At 41.7% G+C, this 12550-nt stretch overlaps 1 protein-coding gene across 3 annotated transcripts in view; it reads left to right on the top strand.

The window, feature by feature from the left end:
* Positions 1-12550, top strand: part of DCLK2 (doublecortin like kinase 2) — a 137702-nt gene that overhangs the window by 113502 nt on the left and 11650 nt on the right. For all 3 annotated transcript variants that reach the window (XR_015869896.1, XM_088448381.1, XM_088448390.1), the window contains 4 exons: positions 5433-5566; positions 6495-6572; positions 8025-8121; positions 10440-10520. Coding sequence is in view for 2 of the 3 variants with exons in the window: in XM_088448381.1 (XP_088304507.1) it covers positions 5433-5566; positions 6495-6572; positions 8025-8121; positions 10440-10520 (390 nt within the window). In the remaining variant the exon portion in view is untranslated. The remainder of the gene's footprint in view (positions 1-5432; positions 5567-6494; positions 6573-8024; positions 8122-10439; positions 10521-12550) is intronic.

Below are 12550 nucleotides of genomic sequence, written 5' to 3'. Positions count from 1 at the left end.
TAATGGGCCTACCCACCATAGCTTCTTTGCACACCTGAAGGCATGAGACACCTTCAGCCTGGACTAGCACCCCTCCCTTATTGGTTTAAAGCATGGAGTCTGGTATTGTGAATGCACACTAGTAATAGGCACAATTTAGGTAAGTCCTACAAATTATATACTGTAGTGCAACTTTAAGTTGATATTTGGGGCATGGGTCCCCTGGATTGCTTTGGTGCTTCAGGGCATCGCATTATAACACTTTTTTCCTTTTTTGCACATTTTAACGCATTTATTGTTTGTTTATTATATTTGTATTTTCACTTCTCCATCCTATATATGCAGCCGTAGCTGCTCTTACCTATCTTACTTTACACTTCACCTTTCTCATTAGAGCGATGCCCTGGGGTGGGTTGGCTGAGCTGGTTTGGGGGTGTCCTGCGCTCTGGATTTGAAGCCTAGTATGTTAGGGACCATAACCTTGGTCAGGATTATGCTAAAAACCCTTATTTATTTTTTTATTTATTGCAACATTTTATTGCATAATGTATTTATATATAATTAGTAATTTGGAGTTGTGCACCTGTGATTTATCTTTTTTCTGTGCATGCACAAATATCTAATTATTTGCTCAATGTAAACACGGACCGACGTCCATGGCAACCAAAGAGACAACTGTAAAGATAGTGAACACACATCAGGTGAAAGCACCTCTCGTAATTTGAGACCTTTAGAAAGAGACAGAATTATAAAAAGCAATGTAACCCCAGATTCTCGTTAAGACCCTTAGGGTATAATGTACCTAATCATTTGTAGATTCAACGGGACTCACATTGTAATAATTTCTGGGATTTATTACCACCACGGATCAGGGCCGGAACGTGACCTATGATGCTATACCTGACAGCAGACAAATTGTAGCCCGCGTCTACAAAGTGCCTGGCTACAGGTTGGTCACTCGAGCCAGATTTAATGGCCGCTGTAATGACTGACCTGTGAAGGGCCATACATTCACGTAGTGTCTGGTCAGTTTTGCCAAAAAAGCTCAATCCACATGAGCACATAATTAAATGAATCACAAATTTGGTAATGCAAGTCATACCATGTCGTATAGTGTAATGCTTACCACTGTGCGGATGATAGAAATAATCACGTGGTCATATACCTACACATGAGGCAATTGAGGCACTTCTAACATCCCTGTTTCAATCTTCGAAAATGTTCTTCCTCCTTACTCCCAAGTCAGCTAATATCTGGTTTTTCCACCCAGTCCCGGATATTCTTACCCCAGGTGTAACATGACGACATCAGTGTAGTATCTGCCAAATTCAAATCACCATCCCTCTGGACAATTGGCCAATGTTGTTTTGAAATGGAGCTGATATTATAGCTAAGTTCATTATAGTGATTAACCCATGGCAGACGTTCTCTGAATATGCATGCGGCTACTCGTGCGTAAAAGATCTTCATGAGGTATTGGCATAGCATGGCAGATACTACGCCGGCGACGTCATCAATGGGCGCTCTACGGCTTGACCCGGATGCTGCGGCAGTACACGTGGTGTGGTGCTGGATATATGTAAGTAGTTTTGCATTATTGTCTTTTGTATCTTGAAAACGATGCATTAAAGCAGCGAAACATTGATATTATACCTGTCTGGTGTCTTTATACCGGAGTGCCGCCGATCATTTTTTTTTTTTTTTTTTTTTTACATGCATCATGTGCCTGTCAAATAACAAATATTATTTGAAAGAATATTCTATTTATTGTTCTCACACCCACAATACAGATACATTATATCATTACTATTTTTAGTTTTTACCTTTCTTTCTGTCCAATTTATAACCATGTGGGCCAACTTTAAATCCACCATGTAAACTTTTGTTTCTTGCGTATTTATACATTTTGGTGTTCTGTGTAATTGCAGTGCTAAATGTTTTTACAGTATCCTTAATAAAAGTTTAAACATGTCGACATATTAACCATGTTGATCTAATTGTATGTCAATATATTGGTTGTCGATCTATTGTCCATGTAGACATTCTGTCGACATTCCGATCCTGTCAACAATCTGAACGCCCACTAACTGACCAGCTACCGTTAAAGCAAATGTGGATAATACTAAGTGCACCATTCTGTGTATGTTATGAAAATGTAAATATTGACATCAAATCAGGCCTGACCATCCATTGTATAGATATAATGTACCATGTATTGTAAATAGATTAAGCAGTGACTGCTCCAGTGGTGGGTGCTAGCCAGATGCAAACAACTGTGGGTGAGTGGCAGTGCTGCCCACAGGAGTCTGCGCACTGTTTGGCAGCACCGCTCGCACATCCCTAGTTATGATCTTGGTCTAGTGGAACACTCTCTGTACCAACTGTGCACTAATATTAGCTGCTGAGGACCAGAGTATATAGTGCTCCATAATAGCTCTTCATGAAGACTGGCAGATTATTGGGGCAGTATAATTATCTCACTATGGCTTTGATTTTGAGCTGGATCTAGCCGCATCTGTCTGTGCGTCTATTGGCTGCCATCTGGCTGTGGCTCTATGCAAATGCTGAGTCCTTCCCTTGTAGTATATATCTGGGTGTCCAACTGTACAAAGACTAAGACCCTCACTGTGAGCGTCCCTATGTGCTGAGATACTGATGGGTGACACTTGACATGCCACCATCTGTCGCATCATCGAAACTTGCACCAGCTTTATGGCAGGTGCAGTTTCTCCATCAGAGTATGGCTTCCTACGCAAGCAGTTGAGTATATGCAGCCACTTTCACTGAAACGCCTGGACTCCTGTAACACGCCTATAAGATAGGCTCTACTTGTGTGCACTAAGCCACTGCCTAGGAACGCTCATCACTTTTCCAAGACATTTCTGATACCATTAGCCTTGATTGCAGCAGAGCCTTTGTGCATACACTCTGTGTAATGCATGCGCTGTACCAGTTTTTAAGGATTTTTGACACAAAACGCTCAGCTACGTGATCGTCTGCATGCGGCTCGGAGTCGGGCCCTATGTGTGTTATCAGTTCTGTAATGAAAATACAAAACACATCTGCTTTATACAGATGTGTACTCATACATCTGGCCTCCATACCCCATGCAGCATGACTGCCTGACATGAGTGAGCCACCAGGTCCCGTGAGACTCTGCTAACACCAGGCATCTTTTTTTGCCGCAAATGCATCTAAGAGGCAACTTGGACACACCAGTTATTTTATGTGACACTTGTATACCTGTGTGCACTTGAGTCTATATTTGAACCACAACGGAACTTGGAATTGAAAACGCTGCTGCCACTACATTGTAGCACTACTTATACAGATTCAGAGAATCTGGTGCACACAGCAGGGGAGTATCTATACCTACAGGGTGTGCAGTGCGGGTCCAGGGGGGCCCACACCCTGCACCCATTTATTAAATACTTACCTCTCCGGAGTCGTCCTTCGGAGGTATCCTCCCTCTAAAAATCACCTGGAAAATGGCCGCAGTGGGCATGTTACCAACGTTTTGTGCAGTGAGGTAATCCCCGGGAAAATGGCTTCCACTCCATACGCAGTAGACTCTGGCATAGCGCTAGAGTCTACTCTAGTGCCCGAAGTCTGCTGCGCTCAGTGCACTGCCAGCAGCCGGGCAGAGAGGAGGGGCCACAGATGTAGACTGCACTTGGGCCCACTCCTCTCTTAATACGCCCCTGGCACACAGATATACAAGTGTCACATACCTAATTAATCATTTTAATAACTGATGTTCTGCACTAGCAGAGTCTCGCAGGACCTGGCGCGTAGAGAGGGGATTTTTAGTGCATGTGTAAGGACACATCTGTGAGGGGTCATACGGATCACCAAACGGCCAGGTACATCAATGATCGAGACTCTTCTCAATATTTGTCATAACATTATGTTGTTATAAATATTGGTCATTTTGTTCCTTTTTTTTTTTTTCCTTAATTACTTCAAGCTTGATGTTTTCCAGGCTTTGCGTGACATCTAGCAGACAGGTTATATTGATAAGCTTTGGCTGTATTAAAGAGCTGAACTAAAGTGACAGGCTGTAAGACGATAACTGGCGTTGGTTTTAAGTAGGGGCTAATGCCATTTTAGAATGGAATTGTAAATGGATTATTTAGAGAACAAACCTGGATTTATACTCCCATGATTGGTATTTTGGAGGATAAAGAGAGGATTTTGTAAGCAACATATTAATGATACTAAGCTGTCCAGCAGTGATCTCCCGAGCTAGTCTTCTTAGGGAATCTTCTAATCTGATCTCCGGAGTAAATTAAACTGTTATGTTGTATGAGTTAATCTATTTCTGTGCTACCTTACCAGCATTTCCCACGTGCAGGCATTTACTGTGTTGATGTAATTTGCATAGATTTACATTTTGACCTGATTAATTTTAAACCATTGTAATACAATAAAACAAGCATGCATGAAAAGGCCTTTATACTGCAACATAGGGAATACAATCACGGCACCTACAATGTGCATCCAATTTGTTGGGAAGAATTAAACCTTCCTAAACGTTGATTAAATATTCCCTGTGGTGCTTTTATGTAATACAATGTAACAAGATACCCATATTTTACATTTCACTATAGCTCTGATCATTGGCTGTATGAGGCTGCAAGTATGTGGGAAGGGGGGACTAGATGTCAGTCACGTCACTTACACAAAGTTTACACTAATCAGCTAAAAGTCTGTCAAACATATTGTGACATTAAGTTACAATAACATTATGCTGCAGATTAACTATTCTGCCAATGTAGCACAGCATATCCTCGTCTTATACCAGAGCAAGGTAGGCAGTGTTTATCTATTTGGGTACCAGACATTCAACATTACATTTCCAGAGTGCCACCACCATTACAACATTTACAAACGTAATAGATTGGAACTAAAATGTTAGTGGCTTCCCTGTCCTTCCATTGTTTGAATATAGTTTACTTGGGTTTGGTTGATAATTTGTAGCCTGGAGATGAAGATATGCTTTTGTGCTGTTACTCAACTGTGTCAGTGTTCGCTCACCAGAGGCCGAGGCTTTGCTGGGCATGTAGGCAGCACTTGTGTTCTCCAGTTTGGAGATGGTCTTCGAAAAGTCTCTCTTCACTGAGAGGGAGGGTGGTTGAGGAGGAGGGGAGAAGCGCGTACTAAGACCAGGAGTGATCCTGTGATTGGTGCTTAAAACTCCCTTGAGTGCCACCTTGTTGTACTAGTGCTAAAGGTTGCCATGTCTGACTTCGTTCTTCAGTAATGTATATTAAAAGGTTATTATACTTTAATTATTATTAGTTAAAACAGCAAAGAAAATGGTACATTATCAATGAAGGATACATTATGGTCAAATGATGAATTTAATCTACTGTTTTTAGACTCTATATTCTTTTTTTCTTTTCTTTTTATAATTTTTTTTTAAAACGTGTTTTAATTTTTCTCTGTTTAAGGTTTGTGAATATCCTGATAAAACAAAGTCCCTGAAGCTTGGAGACTTTGGATTGGCCACAGTAGTGGATGGGCCCCTGTACACCGTTTGCGGGACACCAACCTATGTTGCTCCAGAGATAATTGCAGAGACTGGGTAAGTTTAGCAACCTGTCAACTGCATGTTCTTTTCCTTTATTTTGGCCATTGAAGATTATTGAGATAAATGCATGTGCGTAATTGTATGCCAGCACTTATGTCTTGTAAGGATTCGTTCAAAGCAATGTGATTTGTTAACTGAACATAGAAAACGTAGTTAAATAAATAGTTAGTGCCCTGACCTTTCCTGGCCAAAACCGATTTCAGCGTGTTGCAAATTTGTGACTTTTACATTGTGGTGTTGATTACATTAGTCTCACAAGGTGGAAGATATTTTGTAACTTTTTAAATTATTTGGGGTTTAAAACTGGGTACACACTACTAGATATATTTTTTGATAGAACAATGAACGATATATCCATAGTGGATAGTTCAGACATATCAGGTCGGCCCTGCAGCACAGCCGATGCCGATATATCATGCAAATAGATCAGTACATCTGCATGTGTGTGTACGGGTAACCCGCCAACCGCCCTGTACACAGGCTGCAGGGACTGCCAACTGACATCACAACTGGGCGGACATTAAGATGCCCTTCCAGTTGTAATGTCAGGCCAGACCTATCGAGCAGCTGATTGGTAAGTGTGTATAGCTCACCGAATCGGGCGCTCAGTCTATCGGTTAGCCGCTAAGTGTGTACCCAGCTTTATGCTTTTAAACAGTACAGCATAAGAAATAATACCAAAATGGCAAGTGAATGTAGTTTGTTTAGTTTGTGTACAGGTCTATATAATGTAAGGTCTCGCCTAGTGCTACTTTTTGTTTTATTCATTCAGCCACACACTTCCTGAGATAGGCATTATGGGATGGAAGCTACAATGAAACAATTTAAAAAAATCAAATTCTAAAAACTTTTGATGAAACTGTCATTGTAAATTCAGGTGGCAAGAAATTGCTCATCCATTTGCTGTGTTTTCCATAATTAGGTACGGCTTAAAGGTTGATATATGGGCAGCTGGTGTGATCACGTATATCTTGCTGTGTGGATTCCCACCTTTCCGCAGGTAACATTTCTCTTTTCGACTTAAGAGATTATACTGCTTTATGGGATAATGTTGAATTCCTAATATATGCATTCATTGTAAATACTGACAATACTTCGTACAACAGTGTTCTTTATAATGCAAACAGTGAAAAGTCACTTTAATTTTTTACTTTTATTATTAAAAGAAAATGATTCTCATTACTACTAATGATGACCCACATCTTGCTCACTGACCTATTTGTAGATCACCTCAACCCAAGGCTGGGTACACACGTAAAGATTTTCTGTCCAACCATCCAACTAGTTGATTGGTTGGAATGTAAATCTGGTAAGGTATGAAAGCAAAAGACAATCAGCAATTTGGTCCCAAACACCGGAAAATGGGCAAAAACTGTTTAAACAAATTGTTTAGATCAAACATTTAACAAACTTGTGTGACGAACGTTTTCATCTGTTTTTTGGCATTTAGGAGCAAATTGCTGATCATCAGTTACTCCCATACGTTACCAGATTTTCATTCCAACCAATCAACTAGTTGGATGGAAATCTTTACGTGTGTACCCAGCCTTAGTGCGTGTCTGTGTCAACTGCATGTTTTCATTCTCTAGGGTATAATAGACTGTAAGCTCCACTGGGGCAGGGACTAATGCAAATGCCTAAATATTCTCTGTAATAAGGAAGCGCCATCTAAAACAATGCTAATAAATGGATATTGAGGTGAAACAGCAGTATGTTTTATCTGTGATGGAGCAGTCAAATCACCTTACATGCATTTATTTTACTGCCTTCTAACAGAGTATGCAATGTATTTTAATAGCCCTGACCACCTTCCCTGATTGGTTAAAAATTGATTTTTTTTATTACTACTAACAGTAAAAGTATTACATGATGTATTATCCCTTGCAAGACCTACAAACCTAGACCTGTATGAAACATTACTGCTGTGTTAAGACTTTTATGTGTCCTGGTCTTCCTCATACCGTCCTGTTCTGAAACCAAGCTACTAGGATCTTTTTGTGCCTCTAAAGGAAGTATACACCAGATTTTATTGCTTTAGAAAACTGCAGGTGTCATTATTTGTGTTTTGTTAGATAATGATGGCAATTTAGCTATAGAGGTTCTGTGACTATAGTTGTGCATGCGTATTGTATTTTCTGCTTGTCTACATAGATTAGTAAACAAGCTTTTTTGGGATGTCATTGGTTGCACCTATCTGAGCAAATCAGTCTCTAACCATTTCAGAGCTGATTAGTTATTCTGATTACTCAAAATCGCTGAACCTGCTGACCTGACTGTCATTTATAACTATGTATATAGACAAAACAAGTAGCTAGGGTGTCACAGAGATTTTGATACAAAAGGGCATCCCTGTGGGGGTAGTCTACTGATATTCTGTAGAATAATGTAATGGGATAAATAGGCCATAATCCTTGCTGACAGTGATGATCATGTAGTTTTCTTCCCTCCAAAGTGAGAATAATCTACAGGAAGATCTCTTTGATCAGATTCTGATTGGGAAGCTGGAATTTCCCTCCCCGTATTGGGATAACATCACAGACTCTGCAAAGGTTTGAGATTTTATCATTGTATTGGAAATAAGGAAATGCAGGTTTCATATACAGTACACACTCCTACTAATAACTAACCAAATGCAGTTTACTGTACAAGGTCTTATAATGTCTAATTGGTCAGTATATTCCCCATTAGCATTCTGTTTGTAGTGTGTAAGCCCCGGTATGTAGCCTCACTCACTAACATGAGGGTTGTCAGAGATGTGATGTGACATCTCTGACCTCAAGCAATTGGAGATCCCATGTTTATGAGGTGCCTGAGGAAATAATGATGGAAAATGGACACTGGCTTGTCCTTCGTAATCATCTAATAAGCATTTACAGTGCTGCATGGAGTCATCCCATTGTTTTCCAGATTACTGGGAGGGGGGGGGGGGGGGGGGTTTGTTTCTTTCAACCCGTTTTATGTAAAATAATATTTGGAGACATGTACAATACAGTGAAACAATCATCCTCCATCTTGTCTGTCATTGGACCTAGTGATAGAAGACTAAAAATAGACTCATAACGTTATAATATAGTAGATCAAGGGTCATAGAATTGGCATCCTAACTCTGTCTAACAGGTCCTCTTTAGTTACAAATATAGGGCCTGATTCAGAGCCGCTCGTAAGCGGCCGCTCGTTCGTTCCGAGCGATGTTTGCACAACTGCGCATGCGTACGGATCGTAATACGCATGCGCGAACCAGTCAGTGCGGCCGAAAATTGTTTGTTTGCTAAATAGCGAATGCCTGCTATTTTGAGTGACAGGAGGAGGCGTATGTGGGTGGTAACAGGGGAAGGTGCTTGAAAACGGGGAGTGGAGATCTGAATGCAGGCGTGCTTAAAGGTCAAAACGGGCGTTTTATGGGTGTGCATAATTAATACAGCAGCGTCATTGACCACGTCACTGGGTTATTTTATAGTCAGAACTGCTCGCAAAATTGTGGTAGCAAACACCAACCACAAGAATAGCGAGCAGTTCATACGCTGGTCGATGTACTCGATTAATCTAATAAATAGCGGACATGACGTAGGATGCGAGCGGCCAGGGGGCGTAGTTTCCAAAAAACGACCGCATGTTTGGTTCGCTCGTTCAGACCTAGAGGCGTGAACAGACCGCAAAGAGCGAACGGTTCATTTGAATAGCCACCCCTTTTTATTGAACGAGCGAGCGCAAATAGCGTCCGGCTCTGAATGAGGTCCATAGTCCTATTTGTTTCATAAACTTTCTCTAAAACAGTGATGTCATGTACTTCTTCAAACCCCTGTTTATCTGCCTTTGTGTTTGTTTTCTACAGTATTTAGGTTTTGCTGTATGACTCAGTATCTGTAGATTAATTCCAAAGAGAATTCCTGGGCTTACATCAGCTGAGAGAATCTCCCACTTCCTTACCTGACTGCTCTCCAACATACATTAGTGATAGCCAGTTAGCCAATGTACAGTATGGGGTAAATTAGGTTTGTGGTCAAAATGATTGATTGTAGTGGCTTCTACGGAAGGGATAGCTTTTAACTCTTATAGTTTCTTAGGGCCTGATTCAGAGTTGTACACTATGCCAGTATTTACGCAGTTGGCCAATGTTTTTATTACACTGTATGGGTCTAATGCTGGGTACACACTGGCTGATATATCAGCCGTTCAATTGAACAGCATGTATATCATGGAAGGGTGTGTACCAGCGATATGTCTGTGAATAATGTTGTTCACAGACCTATCCCAGTGACTGTGCAGCACAGCCATTGGGTGATCTATCTGCAGATATATTGTCACATCGTGCTGTGTGTACGGGTCGTCTGTACACTTGTTGCAGAGGCCTCCGGTGACTGACAGCTGAACTGGACGGGCACATGTAAATGCCCACCCAGATGTGATATCAGGCATGACAGAGTGGGTCAACTTACCAGTCATCTGATAGGATGGCGTTCAGCCGGAGAGACGTTTCATCATCCTATTGTGTACCCAGCTTAAGCCGCACGGCGCATGCACCCTGGTGCCTCTACTTACATAGAGGATGTAGACGCAGAGTGATTTACACTAAGGGACCATTTGTGGGTGGTAACGGAGGGGTGGTTAGAAAAACGGGCTTATCGCAAATGTTTTATAGGAGTGTCCTTTCCAGCAATTGTGTCTTTGTATACAGTGTCACTGGTGCCAGCGTCTTAGTTCCGTCAGCCATTCTTGCACACATGCTTGATTTCGTCTCAGTACATCTCCTGGTGACTCCGACATTTACATGTTTTCATATAGCAGTCGCGACTGGATTAGCGTACAACTCTGAATCAAGCCCATAGTCATCACACACTGAAATAGGACTGTGCTGTTTTCTTCCTAGGAGCTGATTAGCTGTATGCTGCAAGTGAATGTAGAAGATAGGTTTATGGCAGAGCAGATCCTCTCCCACCCTTGGGTATCTGTAAGTACAGCCGCTTACCACTCTACACATGTCTGACCAGATGGAAAGGGTTTATGATGGTGAATTTTAAATCCTCTAGTCATTGCCTTTATCCTTCTGTATTATGGAATGTATATTGAATGAGTCATTAAGTATTTAATTACTGGCACACATCCTGTTAGAATACACTGATCCTATCATGTTGGCCATGAAGCATACCCAGGAACCACTAGTCACTTGCTCCAGTGTTGTGACCAGGAACCACTATTCACTTGCTTCAGTGTTGTGCCCAGGAACCACTATTCACTTGCTCCAGTGTTGTGCCCAGGAACCACTATTCACTTGCTCCAGTGTTGTGCCCAGGAACCACTATTCACTTGTTCCAGTGTTGTGCTCAAGAACCACTATTCACTTGCTCCAGTGTTGTGCCCAGGAACCACTATTCACTTGCTCCAGTGTTGTGCCCAGGAACCACTATTCACTTGCTCCAGTGTTGTGCCCAGGAACCACTATTCACTTGCTCCAGTGTTGTGCCCAGGAACCACTATTCACTTGCTCCAGTGTTGTGCCCAGGAACCACTATTCACTTGCTCCAGTGTTGTGCCCAGGAACCACTATTCACTTGCTCCAGTGTTGTGCCCAGGAACCACTATTCACTAGGTCCAGTGTTGTGCTCAAGAACCACTATTCACTACCTCCAGTGTTGTGCTCAGGAACCACTATTCACTTGCTCCAGTGTTGTGCCCAGGAACCACTATTCACTTGCTCCAGTGTTGTGCTCAAGAACCACTATTCACTTGCTCCAGTGTTGTGCTCAAGAACCACTATTCACTTGCTCCAGTGTTGTGCTCGGGAACACTATTCACTTGCTCCAGTGTTGTGCTCAGGAACCACTATTCACTTGCTCCAGTGTTGTGCCCTGGAGCCATGTTTCACTTGCTCTAGTGTGGTGCCCAGGAACCATGTTTCACTCGCTCCAGTGTTTTGCTCAGGAACCACTTTTTACTTGCTCCAATGTTGTACCCAAGAACCACTGTTTTTTTGCTACAGTTTTGTGCCCAGGAACCATTTGATTGGTTCCCAAGCATCCAAAATTTAAATCACAGTGCTAAATTTGAGTGCATTGTTTCACAATGTTTGGTAATGTCATAGCATCCTTTCAGTGAAGGGCTGATAATAATCAACTCTATAGCAATAGATCAATATAAACATTCCTATCCTTTAAAGCTTCCAATTTTACAAATTTTCCAGACCATCATTACCCATTAATATGGAATTAGTTGCTATAGCTGCCTCCAATCCTCTGGAAAGACTTTTCTTTAGATTCAGTTACAAGAGCATTAGTGAGGTTGAGCACTGATGTTGGGCTATAAGGCCTGGCTCACAGTCAGAGTTCCAATTCACTGTGCAGGCCAATAAAATTCTTCCACGACAAATTCAGCAATCTATTTATTGATGAAACTAGTGGGGCCATTATCGCACTGTAAAAAGAAAGGACCTATCCCAAACTGCTGCCACAAACTTGGAAGCACATAATTCTCTAAAAAGTCATTGAATGCTGTAGTATTTACATTTCCCTTCACTGGAACTATGGGCTCAAGGACAAACAATGAGAAAAAGCCCCAGACCATTATTCACCATGTGCCAAACTGTACAGGTTGCATTACGCATTCAGGCAGGAATTGTTCTCCTGGCATCCGCCAACCCCAGATTCATTCATTCAGTTTGTAAAAGAGCTGCCACAGTCAACTAACAGTCTTTATGGGAAGAATTCATTTCCGTGAAAGTGCCGCATTAAAAATCGCTGAGCCATTTTATTGCTAAAGAGTAACTCTGGAGATTGATCGGATGTATGCTTTATTTTATGCAATGGGTGTGGCTGGGATGATCAAACACATTATTGTAGGACATATAGTGTAGGTGCTTATTGTATAGCCATAACGGGTGGGGGAGTGGTGCCACCGTCCACAGTACCATCAGGCTTAGATAACCATGGTGGCTTTCTAGGCTGGAGGGTGCAGTGCTAGGTACCCTTTAAGCCAAATGCAGAT

Source organism: Taudactylus pleione, unplaced genomic scaffold, assembly GCF_031769625.1.
Source record: "Taudactylus pleione unplaced genomic scaffold, aTauple2 ptg000021l, whole genome shotgun sequence".
Classification (NCBI taxonomy): Eukaryota; Metazoa; Chordata; class Amphibia; order Anura; family Myobatrachidae; genus Taudactylus; species Taudactylus pleione.
Note: the sequence above shows the minus strand (reverse complement) of the source record. Positions and strands in the feature narration are given on the sequence as shown.